The sequence below is a fragment of the Arvicanthis niloticus genome, chromosome 3 (genome assembly GCF_011762505.2).
Source record: "Arvicanthis niloticus isolate mArvNil1 chromosome 3, mArvNil1.pat.X, whole genome shotgun sequence".
Lineage (NCBI taxonomy): Eukaryota > Metazoa > Chordata > Mammalia > Rodentia > Muridae > Arvicanthis > Arvicanthis niloticus.
The window spans coordinates 66,401,893-66,423,368 of NC_047660.1; the positions used below are offsets into that span (position 1 = coordinate 66,401,893).

General features: G+C 44.3%; 2 protein-coding genes and 1 pseudogene across 19 annotated transcripts in view; 1 reads left to right on the forward strand and 2 right to left on the reverse strand.

The window, feature by feature from the left end:
• The window catches only part of Supt16h (SPT16 homolog, facilitates chromatin remodeling subunit), a 35,566-nt gene extending 32,500 nt beyond the window's left edge, over positions 1 to 3,066 (forward strand). The window contains exons 24-26 of the mRNA XM_034497616.2: positions 302 to 431; positions 883 to 960; positions 1,700 to 3,066. Of these exons, the coding sequence (XP_034353507.1) occupies positions 302 to 431; positions 883 to 960; positions 1,700 to 1,845 (354 nt within the window). The 3' untranslated portion in view covers positions 1,846 to 3,066. The remainder of the gene's footprint in view (positions 1 to 301; positions 432 to 882; positions 961 to 1,699) is intronic.
• Positions 2,553 to 21,476, reverse strand: part of Rpgrip1 (RPGR interacting protein 1) — a 57,622-nt gene continuing 38,698 nt past the window's right edge. For 7 of the 18 annotated variants that reach the window (XM_076931045.1, XM_076931042.1, XM_076931051.1 and 4 more), the window contains 8 exons: positions 20,987 to 21,357; positions 20,535 to 20,738; positions 20,069 to 20,207; positions 13,116 to 13,231; positions 7,640 to 7,832; positions 5,897 to 5,981; positions 4,157 to 4,287; positions 3,271 to 3,464 (listed from right to left, as the gene is read on the reverse strand). In XM_076931045.1, coding sequence (XP_076787160.1) covers positions 3,319 to 3,464; positions 4,157 to 4,287; positions 5,897 to 5,981; positions 7,640 to 7,832; positions 13,116 to 13,231; positions 20,069 to 20,207; positions 20,535 to 20,738; positions 20,987 to 21,357 — 1,385 coding nt within the window. In that variant the 3' untranslated portion in view covers positions 3,271 to 3,318. Of the gene's footprint in view, positions 3,465 to 4,156; positions 4,288 to 5,896; positions 5,982 to 7,639; positions 7,833 to 9,627; positions 9,709 to 13,115; positions 13,232 to 17,454; positions 17,567 to 20,068; positions 20,208 to 20,534; positions 20,739 to 20,986; positions 21,358 to 21,476 lie in introns of those variants that run through there. The other 11 variants (XM_076931050.1, XM_076931052.1, XM_034497614.2 and 8 more) reach the window with 8 other exon arrangements.
• On the reverse strand, positions 15,247 to 16,120 carry LOC143441727 (small ribosomal subunit protein eS1 pseudogene; annotated as a pseudogene).

Consider the following 21,476-nt stretch of genomic DNA (forward strand, 5'->3'; position numbering starts at 1 on the left):
AGACCCTGTCTCAAATTAAAACTTTTTAAAAATATAGAGCTCCTACTTTGGCATAATGCATTAATACAAAGTGTGTTTATTTCATTAATTTCCACAGACAAAAAGAGAGCAATTGGCTGTTCCGGAATCTAATAATTGTACCTTAAAGTGTAATTTTAAGACAAATCCTTTATCTCTTCGTCATTCAACTTCCTGGGTTTTATATATGAAATGCTAGTGTACCAAGTACATTGAATTAATTTGAATAATGTTACTGTGAGAAAAGTATTGAACAGGTCTTATGCTTTCTGTGCTTCACTAGGGGAGTGATGCTGAGGACGGGGACTCTGAGTCTGAAATTGAAGATGAGACATTCAATCCTTCTGAGGATGACTATGAAGAGGAAGAGGAGGACAGCGATGAAGATTATTCATCAGAAGCTGAAGAATCAGGTTAGAGAGTATTTGTTGGACTGGAGAATGGCTCAGTGCCTAACAGCACTTGATGTTACTGATTCTGAGCTTGAATTCTCTGCATGTATGTAAAAAGCCAGCTAAGCTTGCTTGTAACAACGTTAGGGTATGGCAAAGTCAGGGATAGAGACAGGAGGACCATGGGTATTTACAGGCCACCAGCCTAGCCAATAAAAAACCCCACAGCTTCAGGCTCACTTGAGAGGCCCCATTTGAAGGGAACAAGATAAGAGGGGCCTCAAACATCCTCAGGCCTCCACATGTATAGGCAGTGCACCTGTACATGTAGGAAATTTATTTTAAAGGAGAAAACACATATTGTGGCTTCCTAATCGGTTATCATTCTTGAAGACTACTTTTTAAACAGGAAAGTGTTGTACATTCTGTTTTTATTTCTGCGTGTCTAATGTGTGATCGATTATTTTTCCAGACTATTCTAAAGAGTCTCTGGGGAGTGAAGAAGAAAGCGGGAAGGACTGGGATGAGCTGGAAGAAGAAGCACGAAAAGGTTATTTGAAAAATTTGTTGTTTTAAGTGACTTTTTTTTTTTTTCATTTATTTATATGTGAATTTCTAACACAATTATTTGTTTTAAAGTTTTATAATGTTTAAGCCAATGTTTAAGAGTTGGAAAAGAATACCATAAACCTGTTTGGGGAGGAGATTGGGGAGCTTGCTCAGTTGTTAAGTGATTGCCATTAGAGCTTAAAGTCTGCATTTGTATTTCTAGAGCCCTCACATAAAAACTGGGCACAGCATTGCATGCATGCAAGTCCAGTGCCGGAGGGGCAAAGATAGGGGGATTGTTGGGGACCCTTGCATGCCCAGTCCAACCATATTAGAGGGTCCAAGTTCAGTCCAAACCCTGTCTCATAAGACGTAGAGCAGTTGAGCTAATTTCAACCTCTGGTTTTTGTGCTCCACCAACACATACACACACACAATACATAAATATATATAAATTAAAAAAAAAAAAAAAAAAAAAACCTAAGTCACAGGTACAACTTAAGCAAAGAAGAAAGATCTAGAATGTGCCCATAGGCTACAGGTAGGCTTGATTCTGTCTCTTCAAGCTTTTGATATGTACCCAGTATGGCCAAGGTAGCCTTTTTATTCTCCTTGTAAATAAGCTTATCTAGGTCAGGTAACTAGTAACTGACAAGATGACGATTAACTGACACATTAGCTTATACTATCCATTAACAGCAGATATCTTAAGCTAATGAGTCACTCTGCCTTCTGCTTAGCGGACCGTGAAAGCCGTTATGAGGAGGAAGAAGAACAGAGCCGAAGTATGAGCCGGAAGAGGAAGGCATCTGTACATAGTTCAGGCCGTGGCTCTAACCGTGGTTCCAGACACAGCTCTGCACCCCCAAAGAAAAAGAGAAAGTAATATGAACCTTGGGTCCTATGCTCCATTCTTTCTGCAGACAACTCCTAAAATGACATGACATAGAAACTGTTTTTCCTTTTGGTTTCATTGAAGTTTTGCCGTTTGTGTTTATGGGTTTAGGGGCCATTTGTGCGGACCAAGCTACTCGGGGAATTCCAGGCCCACCAGGACATGTGCCAGTGGCCCCGATCAGATGGCTGGCAAGGGAGGCAGTGTTGAAGGGCAGGAGGCTCCTCCCACTGTTGATACCATTTGTTCTTTTCTTCTGACAACTTACCTTTGGTGTCTCAAAGCTGAATTACCAAGACAGTGGTATAAGCTGACCACTAACTATTTCTACTATGATTCATTTTTCTTTATATTTTTTATTTTTCCTGGCTTTTTGAGACAGTCTTGCTATGCAGCCATGGCTGACCTTGAAGTCGCTGTAAACCAGGCTAGCCTCAAATGTGTGATCCTCTTGCTCTGCCTCCCAAGTGCTGGGGCTACAGGCCTGAGTCACCGTACTTAGCCAAAGCATGGTTCTGGCCCAGCGTCAGTCCTCCATCCATCCCTTTATCAGTTCCAGACTGAAGTTCACAGGTTCTTAGGCTTTGCTGATGATTGTGATAGACACAGCTGAGCTAAAGGCAGAGTGGGCTGGTGTCTGGTTTTAAGTTTTTGGTTTCTTCCCTCATGCACATTCTGGGGTGTTTTTGCTGCACTGGAAGACAAATACTGGCACTCGTGGCTTTTTTCCTCCTTACAAGTCCATATGTGGTCCAGTGCTCGAACACAGATTACCACTGTCTCTCCTGTTACATCTAAGAAGAATGGCCATGCTTTGTCTACTGCGGCTGAAAACTAGAGGGAGGCTGAAAGGAGTCAACAAGCATCTCAAAGAGAGGTCATGTCTTGGCCTAGAATATCTTGACAAGAAGAGAAGAGGGAAGAAGGCCACACACACAAGGCTGGGCTCTGCTGCTCCTTCCTTTACTGTCTGCAGTGTCCTGTGTTGGTTGCTTCTGATGACCAGCTTTGAAATACTGGGGCTCTATCTCGCCATCCTCCCCTGCAGGTTCTCTGCATCCACCTGTCCCACTTCGCCGCCTCTGTTCTGTGACTTTATGAGAAGGGGCTTCTCAGATTTTATGTTTGTTTGTTTTCTCTCCTTAGCAGTAGGACTTGATATTTTGAATTTTGGAAGAACTAAAAGATAAATAAACTGGGATTTTTTTGTTTTGTTTTGTTTTTTTTGTAAACTTGTCTTTTATGACCATTTCTTTGCAGTTTCTGAAGTCAAGTCTTGCCTACTAAAGTGTTAAAGTGTTAGAAGAAAATGCCTTTGTCTCCAACTAGTACCATAGAAGTTCACTGACGGTTGTAATTGTAAGCCTTGTCATTAGTTTGAGAAACAGATAGCAAGATATAGCACAGGAGACTAGATTTATGGCATAGCATGTTATTTTATAAGACACTTTGACTGTATTTCCCTCAAATCGAAGAGTGGAGTAGAACTTGTTCTTTCATGAAAACATGATCTTCAGTCATCTCCTTATAAATGCCATGGAGGGCAGCAGCTGCTTGGAGGGAAACCTTCAGTATTCCAATTTGGATGGCCTGGTTTCCAGGGCTCACAACTGTGAACAAGGGTAAGACAGTTAGGCACCAGCAGTGTTCCATTTACACATGTATGTATGTTGGTTTGTGAGTGAGTGAGTGTTGGAGTCTCATTCTGGCCCTGGCTGGCCCATAACTCATTGTATAGACCAGGCTGGCCTTCTCAAACTCACAGATATCTGGCTTCTGCCCCCCCAAGTTCTGGGACTAAAGGCGTGTGCTGACACCGCCCAGCCCAGCTATTTATCCCCTTCTATCTACCTGGTGTTTGTCATATTGGAGCTACTTTCATAGGAAAGTGAAACCATTACAGTGTGGTATACACACATGAAGAAAAGGGTAAGGTGCTTTGGAGATATAAGGAGCATGTAAGCCATAATAGAATTAAAAAGGACTTTTAGGGCTAGCCAGATGGCTCAGTGGATGAAGATACTTGCTGACAAGCTGAGGTTGTCAGTCCACAGCATCTACATGATGAAAGGCAAGAAGAAGCTAACTCCAATGGGTTGTCCCCTGACGTTTATATGTGTGTATACATTACATCAAATCTAGACAAGCCTAGATATGGTTCCAGAATGGAATACATAAAGCTGTCAGAAAGACTTCAGAGCTATTTGTCCCATCAGCCTCACAGATCACTGTCAACAGGTTACACAAGTGGACTATGTTCCCTATGCGTAAGTAGAACTAAATATAAAAGTTTATTACTCACTCTTGAGTTCTTGCTCTAGGATATCTTTTCCAGATTGAAATATCTGCCACAGTTCAAGGTATGCATAGCCTATATCTTGACATTCTTTTTTTTCTCCATCCAGAGGATCACTTACCACTGTAAACTTTAAACTGAAAACAGATAAAAATAAATCCATTTAACTCAGTGCTTGCTTATTAGCTCCGTACTAAAGTTATGCACACCTTTAAGCCCAGCCTTCAGAAGGTAGAGACAGGTAGATCTCTTGAGTTTGAGGCCAACTGGTCTACATAGAGAATTCTAGAACCGTCAGAGATACACAGTGGAAACTATTTCAGAGGTAATTGTGGAATTTGGAGAGATAGCTGATGGATTAAGAGCACTGGCTGCTCTTCTAGAGGACCTAGTTTGACTCCCAACACCCAGCTGATGGTACACAACCATCTATAACTCTAGTCCCAGCATATTTGACAGTCTGTGTATACAGATGTACATGGAAGCTCAAATATATAAATATGTGTGTGTGTGTATATATATATATATATATATATATATATATATATATATACATACATATATAAAACAATTCTTTTGAAAAGTAATCACAATATTGTTTTTCCTGCATCCAAATCCCTCCTGCCTCCACTTTCTAAGGGAATAAGAGCAAAAGTCAGGAATCAGTTTGGGAAAGGGTTGAGTACCCATAGAAGTTGGAGTTGATTGTTTACTGCCTGTGTGTCCTGGGGATTGAATTCAAGTCATCAGACTTTGAAGACAATCTCATGTAACTCAGTCTGGCTTGTAATTCATTACGTCATCTATGACTGGCCTCCTGTGTCTACTGCCCAAGTGCAAGTAGGTGCCACCTCTCCATAGATGTTTGAAAACCAAGTGGTGCTCATCGTGATGAGACAGCAGGAATAGGGCTAAAAACTCAGGCTCTGAAAGCTCCACTCCAGGATTCCACTGGCAGGGTCTGAGAGAACATCCCCTACCCTGAGCAGATCAACATTCACTCTTGATAGCTCAGCACTGTGAGAAAGGTGCTGATTCCAGTCAGTCCCCAAATCTTCAGAAAGCCAGGTTACTGGCATTATTGTGGGTTAGAGACAAGATGAAGTGTGTGGGTAATGTGTGTCACTCATACAAGAGCATTCAAGTAACATTGCAAAACCCACGAAGTTTGAAAGTAAAAGTTGGGATTCCAAACCAGCTCTGATAGTGCTGTCTACTACACAGTGGTTAACACCACCACAGGCTAAGTCAACTGAAATCTAACATGACACAGATTGCCTCTAGAGGAAAAAGGAAAGTGATGGTTCTTAAAAGCCAAAAGAAGTAAACAGACATAGATGCAAACAAGCACCAACACACATAAATAAGTTTTATAAATTTGTGTTTTTTAAGTATTTTTAAAATACAATTATGAGATGGGTGTTACAATGGCATAGTATTGGTGGGCCAGCAATACTTTCATATATGTGAGAAATTAGCTAAGTAACCTTAGAATGTCCAAATGTTCTGTCTGCCCCATGTAGGACTCTCGTAGGATTCAAGTTGCTGTCACCCACACAAGTCCCTGCCACAGGTGAAACAGGCACTAAACCTAAAATAACTAGTTAGGCAGTCAGACACATGAAGTTGACTCAAGTTGATGGGAGATTCATCAAAAAAAAAGTTATTAAAATAATAGCATAAGCACACAACTTTGTAAATCATGCTCGGTTACCTGTGTTGTCAATATGAAAAGCAGAGACTTACCGACCCTCATCACAATCTTGGGCATGTAGCATGGCAAACAAAAACTGCCTTCGGCTTTGTTGCTCCACTGGGTCCAGATCTATCACTGTATGAAAGAAAGGGAAAAAAGCACAGAAAATGAATGCTCAGCTGTAGTGTTTGCCTAGTGTACATACACAAGATTCAATCCTCAGAATTTCTAGGAAATCAACAAAAGGCTACTGTTGGTATTTGCATTCAGGACTCCCATGACTATCCAACAGTGATGAAAAGTAGACATCCTCAAAGGTCTACAGGCCGGCTCCCCGGATTTATAAGGCTTTACTGAAAATAGCTAAAATAGACCTGGTTGTAGTGGTGTAAGCCTTTAATCCCAGCAAGTGTTAAGCAGAGCCAAACATAACTGAGCTCAAGGCTAGACTGGTCTATTTAGTAAATTCTAGGACAGCCAGGGCTACAGGTTCAATTTCCAGCACTCACATAACGACTTCATTTCCAAGGTGGTTGACACCTCTGACTTCTGCAGACTGTGTGTGCTGTACAGACATACGTGTCGGAAAAATACCCATGTATGTGAAATAAATTTTCAAAAGAAAATAGCTTAAAGCATCTGTATCTGTGGCTGCCTGCCTCTGTGTGTGTGTGTGTGTGTGTGTGTGTGTGTGTAGCAAATATATAAGAGTACTTATCAAATAGCAGGGTAGAAAAATATTTCATGCCTGGCTCCAAAAATACTTATTTACTTCCCATATCTCTTTATGAGAAAGCTAAATTACTGAAAACATCTATTAAAATAAGAAACCAAGAAGGAGAGGCGAAACTGGAGAGATGGCTCAGTGGTTAAGGCACTGACTACTCTTCCAGAGGTCCTGAGTTCAATTCCCAGCAACCCCGTGGTGACTCACATACATAAAATAAGTAAATAAAATCTTTAAAGAAAAAGAAGAAGAGGAGGAGGAGGAAGAGGAAGAAAGAAAAAAGAAACCAAGCCACGTGTGGTGCCATGTGCCATGTGCCTTTAATTCTAGCACTCTAGAGGCAGAGGCGGGCAGAAGATGTCAAGGGAATGGAAAATGAAGGAAGTGAAGGTACTTAGCACTGCAAGAGTTAATATTTATATATCTTAGACTAACAGAAATATAAAGTTTTAGCCGGGCAGTGGTGGCGCACGCCTTTAATCCCAGCACTTGGGAGGCAGAGGCAGGTGGATTTCTGAGTTCGAGGCCAGCCTGGTCTACAGAGTGAGTTCCAGGACAGCCAGGGGCTACACAGAGAAACCCTGTCTCGAAAAACCAAAAAAGAAAAAAAAAAAAAAAAAAAAAAAAGAAAGAAAGAAAGAAATATAAAGTTTTGGTTCAATTGTGTGGGAATGAAGTGACATGAATGTAGAGTCACATGGCTTAAAATTTTTATCCGAGATAGGAACAGCTACAATTAGTGAATCACAGAATTACAGTGGAAACATTATTTGGATATATGAGTAAATTTTAAAAATAGCTGAAAAAAGTTAAAAAGCCCTTAACAGAATTCAGTCATGGGGTAGGGTCAGAGTGATCTGAAGAAAAACTAAAAGAAATAACTGCTTAGTTAAATTCTATGTTTTAGGCTTCCCTGATATTTTTAAACTATATTGCATATACCAGTTAGGTAAACATGGTCACTAGAGGAAGTGGTTGGCTTCACCTCCATTGGTGGTGAGTAGATCTGATCCCAACTAAATGTCTGCTTGCCTCCCCTGCCCACGAACCATGCAGGAAAGCTCACCCTTGCTAAAGTGGAAGTGGATTTCTTCGCCTGCCCTTGGTTTCCTCAGGGACATCGGAGTCTCTGTCTCCGACAGAGGCAGATCACAGAATTTGTACTCCACATAGACCTGCTGGATACTCTCATCCGACATGACAGCAGCCTCAGGGCAGAAGGCCAGGGAGACTATTTCAATGCACATCTTCTCTGAATCCTGAAACGGAAATACTGATTTCCTAAAGGCTAATGAGTCTGCAGTGTTAACACAGTACACTAGAAACCCATCATGGCACACTCCAGCAAACTGGTTACCAACAGACAACTTGACTGAATGTCCACAGAGTCACTGGGAAATTGGAGAATCCAGGCTGTCTTCTATGGAGTCAATTACCAGGTCAGCCTTTCCTGACTATTTCCACAAACAATGAAGAAGCTGGGAGTGGTGGTTCACTGGGGAAGAGCCCGAGTTCAAGGCTAGCTTGGACTCTGTAGTAAGACTGGGGATGGGAGATGGGGTGGGCAGTGATAGTTGTTTGTTTGGGGGGTTTTAGGAGTTCTGAGGGGGTGTTTGTTTTTTTGTTTTTGTTTTTCTGTGTTTGGGGGTTTGGAATTTTTTGGTTGGTTGGTTGATTTGGTTTAGTTTTTTGAGACAGGGTTTCTCTGTAGTCCTGGCTGTCCTGGAACTTGCTCTATAGGTGAGGCTGGCCTCAAACTCAGAGAAGTGCCTGCCTCTGCCTCCTGAGTGCTGAGCTTAAAGATGAGCAATCCCACCACCAGTGGCTGGGCTGCTTTTACAAAATGACCTGTTTGCAGTTTTCTTCTCAACCCACACGAGGAAACCATTGGCTTCTGTTTGTCTGGTTTTTTTGTTTTTTTTTTGTTTTTTTGTTTTTTTGTTTTTTGTTTTTTTTACTAGCACTTTTTAAAATGAAAGAATAAGATAAGATAAATAGATAAAATAGATAGAAGGAGACAGTTCTGGGGTCAAGAGCATTGGCTGTTCTTCCAGAGGACCTAGTTTAGATGCCCAATCCCCACATGGTGGCTCATAATTATTTGTAACTCCAGTTCCTGGGGACCTGGCTCCCACTTTAGGCCTCCAATGGCACCAAACAAACATGTGGTGCATGGACACATGTGCAGGCAAAGCACCTTCACATAAAATAAAATCTTTAAAAAAGACAACATAATGGGATGCAGTAGAGCAGGAACAACAGAAGAGAACAGAGTTCTTGACTATTGAGATCAGCCGGTGCCCCGCTCTAAGTGTCTCCGTACTATGTAAAACAGTGGTTGTCCAGGCAAGCAAGCCCTGCCCTGAGAGACTCCATTTTGAGGTTGGAGAACAACTGTGCACCTGGATGGACATGTGTCTGGCACCATCTGTCCAGTACTACCCACATGTCACAGACTGATAAGCAATTCCTGGTCATAGAAGGGAAACCACCCTGTAAATTTATCAGGGCAAATTGAGTCTCTAGAAGCACGTGGACATATTAAAAGCATATCATGAGACCAAGCTGGAGGATGTATCAGAGATGCCAGACTGACTGAGGAAACATAACTCTCATCTGAGTCCCGTAAAGGAAAGACAAGCCCCATCTGTCACCTGACAGTCCTGGCAGGTGAAGAACCCCCAACAGTCCCAAGGGCTTCAGCTTGGCTCAGTCCCTGCTGTATGAAGCAAGCAACCTACTTTAATTGCTGTCAGCCTATCTGGTTCACCCATCTGAACTTGTCATCCATCCATCTGCCTGTCCTGCTCCTCACTCCTGCAGTTCAACAGTACAGCCTGATCCTACAACAGTAGCTGCAGCGCATGTCCAGACACTCCTAGCAGCTTTGCCATCTTGTGACTACAGAGGCTCTATTTGCATCTGAAATCTCTTGAATTTTGTTGTAGCCTCTTTACCCTTTACAGTCCTTAAAGCAGTGTGCAATGTGTGATTTTAGAGTCACATATGTGTGATGTCAACAGTCAATACTGACATAAAAGAACCTACACTTACTCGGTAATGGTAGTGCACACCTTTAAATCCCAGCACTCAGGAAAGTGTCTTGGTGAATTTGAGGGCTGATCCACAGGGAAACTCGTTTCAAAAAAACAAAGCAAAACAAAACAAATCAATACATTCTGAAAGTGTGAAAACACAAATGTGTTCATCTATGCTTCTAGAAGATGGTGCAGTTATGACAGCAACAAAATAAGAGAAGAGAGTGGAATGGGAAGGACTGGAGGAGAGGCTTAGGATGAAACAGACTGGGAGCACAGGGCACTCAGGAAAGCAAGGCTTGTTTCTTGAAACTCTGTATGTATGGGAGAGTATTAGGCACAACACCCGGGCAACACTGTTTGTTAGCAGTACTTGGAATTCAGTGAAGGGCCTTTTGCTTGCTAGGCAAACATTCTACCACTGACCTACAACCCCAGGCCTGTTCTTACAATATTACTAACTAGATCCAGGGAACTCGTGGATGCCACTGGTGCTCCACCACTGTACTATTTTCCCGAATACTCTATGTGTATGGATGTTTTTGACATATGTATATATGTGTATATATGTATGTATATATGTGTGTATGTATATATGTATGCACTCATCTGTGCAATACCCAATATCTCCAATGTTCCAGTATTCTCTTTATCCAGTTTGATACTTATATTGCATTTCATAAACCAGTGTTCTTAAAAACTGCCCCCTGCCTCCTGCAAAAAAAAAAAAAAAAAAAAAGGTGGTAGTATGGGGACAGTGAGGTGACTCAGCAGGTAAAGGAAGGTGCTAGCTGCCAGGCCTGGTGATCTGAGTTCAATCCCTAGGACATATGTGATGGAGAAAGAGCTCCCAACCCCAGGTTGTATTCTGACATCCACACACGTAGTGGCATGCACATTCATGCGTGCACACAATAAATAAGTAAATGTAATTTACATTTTCACGTATGTACACATCTATCCAGTCTAGTACTCAAATCACTTATTTGACCTCCTTATCTTTAGCCTAAAGGTTATCATTTCCTTTTAGCCCAGGCTGGTCTTGAACTCCTTATGTAATAAGGATGACCTTGATCCTTCTACCTCCATCTTTCAAGTGCTAGGATCACAGGCATGCACCACCACCAGGACCTGATACGTTCTGGGTAAGAAGTCTATCAACTAAGGATCCCTCCAGCCCTTTATTTCTCTTTGAATGTTTACTGCGGGTGTCCCGTGGCCTTGCTCTTAACTGTCCTCCTCCTTTCCCTCTTCTATCCAGCCGGGAAAAGGGTGGAAGGTTGTGAAAAGAAGTGTTGAAGGACTAGGAGTTAGCAGATCCTTACTTAATAGACAGACAGACAGGGAGATGAGCTACAGTTAGCCAGTGAAAATGCCAAAGCTCCAAGATGGCAAAGTTCTTTTTCATCCTCTTGATCTGAGTCAAAAACCTAGCATCAAGAACTTGGCAGCTTCACTCAAGTGGTTCTGGATTTAGAGTTGAAAAGGGTACAGAAAAGGGGTTGTGGAATCTTTCACTATGGCTAAGGAGAGATGCCAAGGCCAGGCATGTGTCAGAGGAGTCCCTGCATCAAGGCCCAGAGAGGCCATTATATGACACTTTCAAGGGGAAACCTGTTTTCTGCTGGAGACCCCAAAATGCCACAGTCATGGGACACCTGAGCCAAGGAGAGCTGCAGACAAGGTGTAAAGCCAGCACGAGAGAGCAGAACGGTGTTTCCAGCAACAGAACCAGAAAGCCTGGGGGATGTGGGGGCTGTCTAAACAGCCCTCTGTCATCAGTCAGAGAAACACAGATTCGGAGTCTGCCCTACTATGCTTGGCTAGTTTTGGTCCCGTGTTTCCTTACTGAGCCTCCTTCCTCCCTTCTGTAATGACACTGTGTATACTGTGACACTGTATACTGGAAGTATGTAATTTGCTTTTTACTTTTACAGGGGAACATAGTTAGAAATTGCCTTGAGTCTCATAAGAGACCTTGGACTTGGAAACAGTGTTGAGACATGATAGACTATGGAGACTTTTGAAGTTGGACTAAATGCACCTTTGCATTAAGATCTGGCTACAAACCTGTGGGGACCAGAGAGTGGAATGTGGTTTGAAGGAGAATAGCCCCATAGGCTCATAGGTTTGAGTGCTTGGTCCCAAGTTTAGGAGTGTTTAGGAAGTAAGGCCTTATTGGAGGAGGTGTGTCACTGGAGGTGGACTTTGAGGTTTCAAAAGCCCACGCCAGGCCCAGTCTTGGTCTCTCTCCCTGCCTGCCACATGTGGATCAGGTGCCAGCTCTCAGCCACTTCTGCAATGCCATGCATACCAGCCTGCTGCCATGCTCCCCACCTAACGTTCATGAACCAACTCTGAAACCATAAGCAAGGCCCCATCAAATGCTTTTATTTCTTTTTAAAGCCCAGCAGCTTAAAATAAAGGCCTGGTGGGATTTTTTTTCTCCCTCCAGTAGGGTCTCTCTGCTGATAGACCAGAAGGCAAGTTCAGGGATGAATTGGGACATGCTTAGCTCAAATTTGTGGACTGGGAGGAAAAGATATCACAGAGGTTAAAACACAGACTAGTCAGTCTCCCAGAGGTCTTGAGCTCACTTCCCAGCAACTACATGGCGGATAACAACCACCTATAATAAGATCTGATAGCCTCTTCTGACATACAGACCTATGGGGGGCCATTCTTATTCAAACCACAACAGAGAACCTGTTGAAAAAGAAGGAGGTCAGAAAACTGCAGAAACTAAGACATTTGTCTGACCATCCCACGAAGAACTCCTTCCTTCCTTTTCTTTTTTTTTTTTTTAGATTTATTTATTATTTATACAGTGTTCTGTCTGCATGCACACCTGAAGGCCAGAAGAGTGTACCAGGTCTCATTATAGATGATTATGAGCCACCATGTGGTTGCTGGGAATCAAACTCAGGTCCTCTGGAAGAGCAGTGCTTTTAACCCTTGAGCCATTTCTCCAGCCCCGAATTTCTTCCTTTCTTACAATTCCATCTCCTACAGTAAGTGTGCTCACCCCCCACCACCACCACCACCAAAAAAAAGGCCTCTACCAAGCTGGGTATCACAAAGTCCACAGTGGTAGACATGAGTAGCAAGGGATACAAACAGAGAAGAGAAGCACTGAGTTCAGTTGTTATTTGCATCAAACTAAGGGAACCCTTTCATCACCACGGCAACAGACTTCCGTCCACACTGATGCTCTTTTCACCTAACTTGCATTTCTCTCTTTTTTTGTTTTTGTTTTTGTTTTTCGAGACAGGGTTTCTCTGTGTAGCCCTGGCTGTCCTGGAACTCACTCTGTAGACCAGGCTGGCCTATGAACTCAGAAATCCACTTGCCTCTGCCTCCCAAGTGCTGGGATCAAAGGCGTGAGCCACCGCTGCCCAGCATCTAACTTGCATTTCTCAACAGGCTTCTTGACCCTCACATGTGCAGGCACTCAGCCCTCTCTTGCTAGTTCTCTGCTAGGTAGAGGAGAGCTCAGTTACTTACAGCTTTAGGACACGTCTGAGACTGAGGCGTCACTATGATGTCATCGCTGTCGGTAGTTTGTGCTTCACTGACTTCAGAAGCTTCTTCACAGGATTCTTGGTCTGCTAGGGAGGAGGCTGAAATACACAATGATTTCAACACACTTTCTCCACTCCACACCAAGAGCCAGAGCTCACAGCACTTCCACCATCTGAGCACTGTTATCTCAGAATCCAATGGTGTGTTTCAAAGATTCACTTATTCAGAAGTCTGTCAGCACAGGGTACGTTTCAGTTGGGGGGGAGAGAAAAGGATGGACAGAAAAAAAGGAGAGATGAAGACAGTGGAGGGAAAGAGGAAGATGGAGGAGGAGAGGAAAAGGAGAGAGAGAGGGAGAAGGAAGAAAAAGAAAAGTATGGGCTGCAGAGAGGGTTCAGTTAAGAACGTTGAGTTCTTCCAGAAGTTCAGAGTTCAGTTCCTAGAACTGACAGGGCATCTGTCAACCATCTATAACTTCAACTCTAGGGGGAAACTAACACCCTCTTCTGATTTTTGTGGGTACCAGGTGTCATGTGGTACACGGACAGACATACATGCAGACTAACATGCATACCCATAAAAGAAAAATTTATATAAAAAATAAAATTTTATATAAAAATGAAAGAAAGGTAGGCTAATCTCTTTAGGGGCTTGAAGAAAACAACGAGGCTAAGGAGAAGCAAGCAATGCAATGTGTGGTGGTCACATGGCTGAGGCGTCTTCCAATGCTCTTCCCACCCTGGGCTCCTCTCACAATGTGGCTGCCACACTGTCTGATGGAGTGGTAGAGTGGACATGCCCTTCTGCTGAGGTACATTTTGTGATTCCTTCAACCGAAAATGTGGTAGAGACCCAGACATGGTGGCACATGACTGTAATCCCAGCTCTTAGGAGGTGAAGGCAGGAAAGTCAGGAGTTTAGGGTTATCCTCAGCTACTTAGTGATTTCAAGGCAATTGTGGGCTAGGTGGGGCCCTCTCTTTTAAAAATGTACATTCAGTGGTTCATGTTAGTTGTTGACTGACAGAATCTTTAATTGCCTGAGAGATGGATGGCTGGTCTTGTCCCTGGGGGATTATCCTCATTAATTGGTAGAGGAAGTCTTCTCCTGCCTCTAGTGTTTAAGTTTCCTTTTTTATTTTTTTGTTTGTTTGTTGTTTTGTTTGTTTTTTGAGACAGGATCTCACTATGTAACCCTGACTGGCCTGGAACTCATCATGTAGACCAGACTGGACTCAAACTCACAGAAAGCCACTAGCCTTTGCCTCCTGAGTGAGGGAGTGAGGGTATTAAAGGTGTGCTCCATCAAGGCCAGCGGAGGGCGGAGGGCGGGGGACAGAGGGGATTATGTTAAGTGTGGATGGTAACACTCCCTGAGCTGAGGGTCCTGCTTTAAAAAGTTATTCCTGATAACTTTTTGTTTTGACAGAGACAAAATTTCTCTGTGTAGCCCTGGCTGGCCTGGTACTCCCTCTGTAGATCAGGCTGGCCACAAACTCACAGAGATCCACCTGCCTCAGCCTACCAAGTGCTTGGATTAAAGGATTAAAAATAGTGTTCCACTATTGCCCAGCCCGATAACTTTTAAAGGAAGATTAATTTCTTTAATTGGGAGTTGGTTCCCATCTTCCATCTTGTTTTTGAGGCAGGGACTTCTACAAGAACCTCTAGCTAAGTCTCCTGTCTTTGCGTCCAGCTCACTGTAGGGTGCTAGGACTGCAGAGGTAAAGCACCTCCTTGGGCTTTTCTGTGGATTCTAGGGACCAAACTCAGGTCCTCATGTTGGTGAGCAGGCCATTTTACCTACCAAACTTTCTCCACTGCCTTCCTGAGAATCTTTTTTTTTTTTTTTTTTTTTTTTACAAATAGGACTTTTTTTATTTGTCACTATTAAAAATCTGGATTTTAAACAGATTCTTGGACTGGTGGTTCTTATCCATCAGCTTGTTCAACCTTAGCACCTGTCTCGTCTCCAGTTGCTTTGCCAGAACTACCGCCTTCACCATGGAGCTCCATGAGCTTCCCTAATTCAAACTTGGGTTTCCTCAACATTTTTTACTTTTTTTTTTTTTTTTTTTTTTTTTTTCCAGTTTTTCAAGACAAGGTTTCTCTGTGTAACCCTGGCTGTCCTGGAACTCACTTTGTAGACCAGGCTGGCCTCGGACTCAGAAATCCGTCTGCCTCTGCCTCCCAAGTGCTGGGATTAAAAGGCGTGTACCAGCACTGCCCGGCATCATTTTTACTTTTCTAACAAAGACATCATGAAGAAGATAAATGGACTGGCCAGCCTTTTCTGTGTCTTTCCCAGTGCTGCCTGGAATCGGTTTGTTAACGACCTCCTTCAAGTCTTTAGTCTGCACTTCCCTCCCGGCTCATGATCTCCATCGTCTTCTTCCTCATCGGACCTGCTGGTGCTGAGCACAGGCCGACTTTCTTATCTGGTTGTTGCATTTTTTAGTGAAATCAACACAGAAAAGTCGGAGCAAATACCCATCGGTCGTCTTGACATCAACATGAGCTTCAGTCATAGTCTGCCACTTTTTGACCATGGAGCACATTTTGTCCCGGGTAAGATCCATGCCATGGAAGTTAGTCAGACAGGTTCCCCCCCCCCGCCCCCCCCCCCCCGAATGTCCTCAGTAATTAGCTTGAATTTTCTAAACGCAACTTTATCATTCTGTAGATCGGCAAGGCTCACTTCAAACACACGACCCTTGAGGCCATCAGATGCAATTTTGGTTCCTTGAGTCCTTGTGACTAATGTTTTTCCGATGTTTCTAATATTGAACATTGCTGGAGCTTTCACATCATACCAGTCTTTCTTAGAAAATGGATCAACCGCTTTCTTCTTAGCTCCCTACTGCCACCTGTCGTCAGGCGCTTGTTCTTGCCGATCGCCATGGTACCGATAGATCGGAGAGCCAAAAGGGCGGGAGTACCTGAGAATCTTTGTAGCTTTCACTGTATAGGTCTTATAATTCTTTTTGTCAAACACATCCCTAAATATTTTATTCTTTCTTATGATACTGTGGAAAGACTTATCCTTTGGATTTTATCTTTGGGTACTTCACTGTTAATGAGTGGAAATATAGTTGACTTTGGTGAAGCAGTGTTTTGTTGAGCTGAGCTATCTTTCCAGCTACTCCTTTTGTAGATTTGTTTTTATGACTTCTTAGAAACATGATTTTTCGCTGGGTAGTGGTGGTGCACGCCTTTTAATCCCAGAACTTGGGAGGCAGAGGCAGTCAGGTTTCTGAGTTCAAGGCCAGCCTGGTCTACAGAGTGAGTTCCAGGACAGCCAGGGTTACACAGAGAAACCCTGTCTCAAAGAAAAAAAAAAGAAAGAAAGAAAGAAACATGATTTTTCAACTGCAAATAAAGATAGGACTGCTTGCTTTCCAGTCTGTCATTTTGACACTTTTTTCCCCTTTGGGTTCACTGGTTAAATCTCCACTGTCCCAGGCATGGTGGCACACGCCTTTAATCCCAGCACTTGGGAGGCAGAGGCGATCAGTTCTCTGAGTTGAAGGTTAGCCCGGTCTACAGAGCATGTTCCAGAATACCCAAAGCTACATAGAGAAATCCATCTTGAAAAAAAGAATCCTTCTCCACTATAATGTTCAATAGGATCAGTAAACATGGGTCCTGTCCTCAGTCTGCAGTGGAAGTCTGACTTGCTGCAGACTGTGATGTTTGTTATGGCATTCGTTACACTTCCAGTCACTCAAAGCAACTTCCTTCTATTCCTAAGTTTCTGAGAAATTTTATCAAGAATGAAAGTTGGGCTTTGTAAAAATCCTTTTCCTAAAAATAATGAAATGATCTCAAAGGTTTTAGACTTTAATAAATTGCCTTATGTTTGTTTGTTTTTGAGACAGGGTATCATTATGTAGCCTAGGCTGCCTGAAACGCCCTATATAGACAACGTTTTTCTCATACTCATAGAGATCCACCTGCCTCTGCCTTGGAAGTAGTGGGATTAAAGGCTTTTGCCACCAAACCTGCTAAATTTCCCATTTTCAAACTAATCTTGAGTTTGTGGAACTATTCTTACTTGGTCGTGGTGTATAATCTGCTTTACAAAAATAATAACAATAATAAGGGCCCGGGGGAATGGTTCGGCATTTGTTGCTCTTGCAGAGGACCTGGGTTTAATTACCAGTACCCATGTGTCAGCTCACAACTATCTGTAACTACAGTTCCAGGGGATCTGACATCCTCTTTTGACTTCTGAGGTATGCATGAGGTTCACCAACATACATGAAAACACAACACTTACATACATAAAATACATGTATTAAATGTTATTATATGTCGCATACCATGTGAACGTCTGGTGTCTACAAAGACCATAAAAGAGTGTAGTATCTGCTGGGACTGAAGTTCTGGATGGTTGTGAACCACTGTGTAGGTGCTGAGAACCAAGCCTGGGGCCTCGGGAAGAAAAGCCAGCAGTTTTAATAGGAGCCATCTCTCCAGCCCAGCCTTGCCCTATGTTAAAAGGAACTTGACTTCACAAGTAAACCAATAACACCGCTCCTATTTCTTCATAGACATTATTTGGAAAGTTCCAGGGAGACAATATATTACAAATATTAAGAAACTAAGCTAGCTCTAGCTATAAACACACAGAGAGGTGGCTTCCTTTGAGAACTCAAGCCTTTGTTGGCCCGATTCTCTCACTTATCAGAAAACATTAGGAGCTTAAATGCTAAGTTTTCACTGTTTATCAATATGCAATGGTTTAAAATCCAATGGCCCCCATAGGCTCATACATTTGAATGCTCACTTCTCCAGTTGGTGAAACTGCTTGGGAAAGATTAGGAGGCATGGTCTTGTTTGGGAACAACCACAGGAAACAACTTTGAGATTTCAAAAGACTCAGGTCATCCCTGGCATTTTTCTCTGCCTCATGGTTGTGTCTCAAGATACGAGCTCTCGGCTACTTCTCAAGCACCATGCCTGCCTGATGCCTCCCTGCCTTCCTGTCTGCCTGATGCCCGTGTCTGCCTGATGCCTGATGCCTGACGCCTGACACCTGATGCCTGTCTGCCTGATGCCCGTGTCTGCCTGATGCCTGGTGCCTGGTGCCTGCCTGATGCCTGCCTGATGCCTGATGCCTGATACCTGATGCCTGCCTGATACCTGATGCCTGCCTGATACCTGATGCCTGCCTGGATGCCTGCCTGATGCCTGCCTGATGCCTGATACCTGCTTGGTGCCTGATGCCTGCCTGGTGCCTGCCTGGTGCCTGCCTGATGCCTGCCTGGTGCCTGATGCCTGCCTGATGCCTGATGCCTGCCTGATGCCTGCCTGATGCCTGCCTGATGCCTGCCTGATGCCTGCCTGATGCCTGCCTGATACCTGCCTGATACCTGCCTGGTGCCTGCCTGATGCCTGCCTGGTGCCTGCCTGATGCCTGCCTGGTGCCTGCCTGATGCCTGCCTGATGCCTGCCTGATGCCTGCCTGATGCCTGATGCCTGCCTGATGCCTGCCTGATGCCTGCCTGGTGCCTGATGCCTGATGCCTGCCTGGTGCCTGCCTGGTGCCTGCTGCCTGTCTGGTGCCTGCCTGCTGCCTGCCGGATACCTGATGCCTGCCTGATGCCTGCCTGATGCCTGCCTGATACCTGCCTGGTGCCTGATGCCTGCCTGATGCCTGCCTGATACCTGCCTGATGCCTGCCTGATACCTGATGCCTGCCTGATGCCTGCCTGATACCTGCCTGGTGCCTGATGCCTGCCTGATGCCTGCCTGATACCTGCCTGATACCTGCCTGGTGCCTGCCTGATGCCTGTCTGATACCTGATGCCTGCCTGATGCCTGCGTGGTGCCTGCCTGATGCCTGCCTGATGCCTGCCTGATGCCTGATGCCTGCCTGATGCCTGCCTGATGCCTGATGCCTGCCTGGTGCCTGCCTGGTGCCTGCTGCCTGTCTGGTGCCTGCCTGATGCCTGCCTGATACCTGATGCCTGCCTGGTGCCTGCCTGGTGCCTGATGCCTGCCTGGTGCCTGCCTGGTGCCTGATGCCTGCCTGATGCCTGCCTGATGCCTGCCTGGTGCCTGGTGCCTGATGCCTGCCTGATGCCTGCCTGATGCCTGCCTGGTGCCTGATGCCTGCCTGATGCCTGATGCCTGCCTGGTGCCTGCCTGGTGCCTGCTTGGTGCCTGATGCCTGCTTGATGCCTATCTGCTTGATGCCTGTCTGATGCCTGATGCCTGATGCCTGTCTGCCTGATACCTGCCTGATGCCTGTCTGCCTGATGCCTGCCTGGTGCCTGCCTAATGCCTGTCTGCCTGATGCCTGCCTGGTGCCTGCCTGATACCTGTCTGCCTGATGCCTGCCTGAAGCCATGCTCCCTCCTGTAATGGTTGTGGACTCACCCACTGAAACTGTAAGCCACATATAAACTCTTTATCTTCCTCTTTATGTTGCCTAGGTTATGGTATCTTATCACAGCAATAGGAAAAGTAACTAAGATACACTATAAAATTAAAAAAAAAAAAAAAAAAAAAAAAAAGCTGGGTAGTGGTGGCGCACGCCTTTAATCCCAGCACTCGGGAGGCAGAGGCAGGCGGATTTCTGAGTTCAAGGCTAGCCTGGTCTACAGAGTGAGTTCCAGGGCAGCCAGGACTACACAGAGAAACCCTGTCTCGAAAAACCAAAAAAAAAAAAAAAAAAAAAAAAGAACACTCATTCCTCTAGAGGACCTGAGTTCAGTTCCCAGCACCCATCTTAGGAGCCTCACAACCCTCTGTGACTCTGGCTCCAGGGTATTCAGTGTAGTCAGGACTCACATGCCCATATCCACATGCAGACAGACACATATGCAGCCAGACACACATTGACACATAATTAAATGTAACAAAAACAAATATTATAAAAGAAAGTAATTCAATGATGAAGTAAAAAGATTAGATCTTAAAAGACAATACCATTTATAAGATGTGAGGGAAGCTCCTGTCTCAGTGCTGGATGGGGTGATGGTGGTTTCTCTTTCTTGTCCTGAACTTTTAAACCATCATCCTTGGACATCTTGAGCCCAGAGAACTTCCACTCAGTATAACGCATCTGCTTCAAAGTAAGAGCAATAATACTATGTGAGTGGTAGGACCTTACATTTAACACTAGCCTTTGTGAACTTTAAAAAGTTAGTCCCTTTTAAACAAATGCATAGCATATGTATATTCATGTTTCAAGCCTAAGTTATAGTGTGAATAGTACTAATGTGCTGGTTACACTGATATTACAATGGGGCTTTAAAAATGCATGTGGAAGCAGCTCAGGGGCACTGTGGCCTTCCTGCTTTCACTGCTCCTCCCCTCTGACGGCCACAAATGTTGACTCTTGAGGGTCTCTGGGGCCCCACTTGCTGACTCTCCAGGGTCTCTGGGGTCCCACCTGCTGTGTGTTTCCATTCAAGATGTTACAGCTCAGATATTCCATTCTGTTCTTGCCTTGGACACCTGTTTTTTTGCTGTGTTTTCTTCGTGAGTAGCTTGCGACCTGATGCTCTCTTTCCTTCTTTTCTGCTATTACAGGAGATTTTCTCTTCTCCTGATACTGGCCAGCCTCTATGGGAATCTCTGTAGATGCTATCTGGTCCTGAACAGATGAATCAGAGACAGATAGCCTTAAACAATGACAGCTCAACCTCTCGTTTTCCTTCCCTCCTGTTCCTGCTCCTCTACACGGTAGAGCCTGAGGTTTGCTCCGTCAGGGGCTTCTAGATTATCTCGATTACACGCTACTGGTGGAAGGAATTTCCTTTATTCCATCTCTGAGACTATCCCCTCCAATTGGCTTCATAGAATATGTAGAGGCCCCCTATCCAGTGAGTTCTGGAGAGTTACCTGGGGAAAAAAGGGGGCCCATTCTTCCGTGAATGAGGCCTCCAAGCCATCTTTGTTCTCCTTCTCTTCTTCCTTCTCTTCCTCCTTCTCTTCCTCCTTTTCCTCATTCTCTTCCTTCTCTTCCTCTTTCTCTCCCTCCTCTTCCTCCTTCTCCTCTTCCTTCTCTTCCTTCTCCTCCACCTCTTCCTCCTCATCATCCTCTTCCTCCTCCTTCACTTCCTCCTTCTCTTCCTCCTCCTTCTCTTCCTCCTCCTGCTTCTCAGCTTCTGGCATCTGGAAGCTCTCTGGGGGCAGGTAGTGAGACTTCCAGTCTAGTTGCACTTTGATGGATCCATTGGACTTCTCCCCAGAGTCTGTGAGACTGAAATCACCTGAGAGACACAGAAAAGCTGGTCAAGCCTGGTCTCATGAGATAGACTACTGAGTATTTATGAGCATCTCCCCAGAGTCTGTGAGATTGAAATCACCTGAGAGACACAGAAAAGCTGGT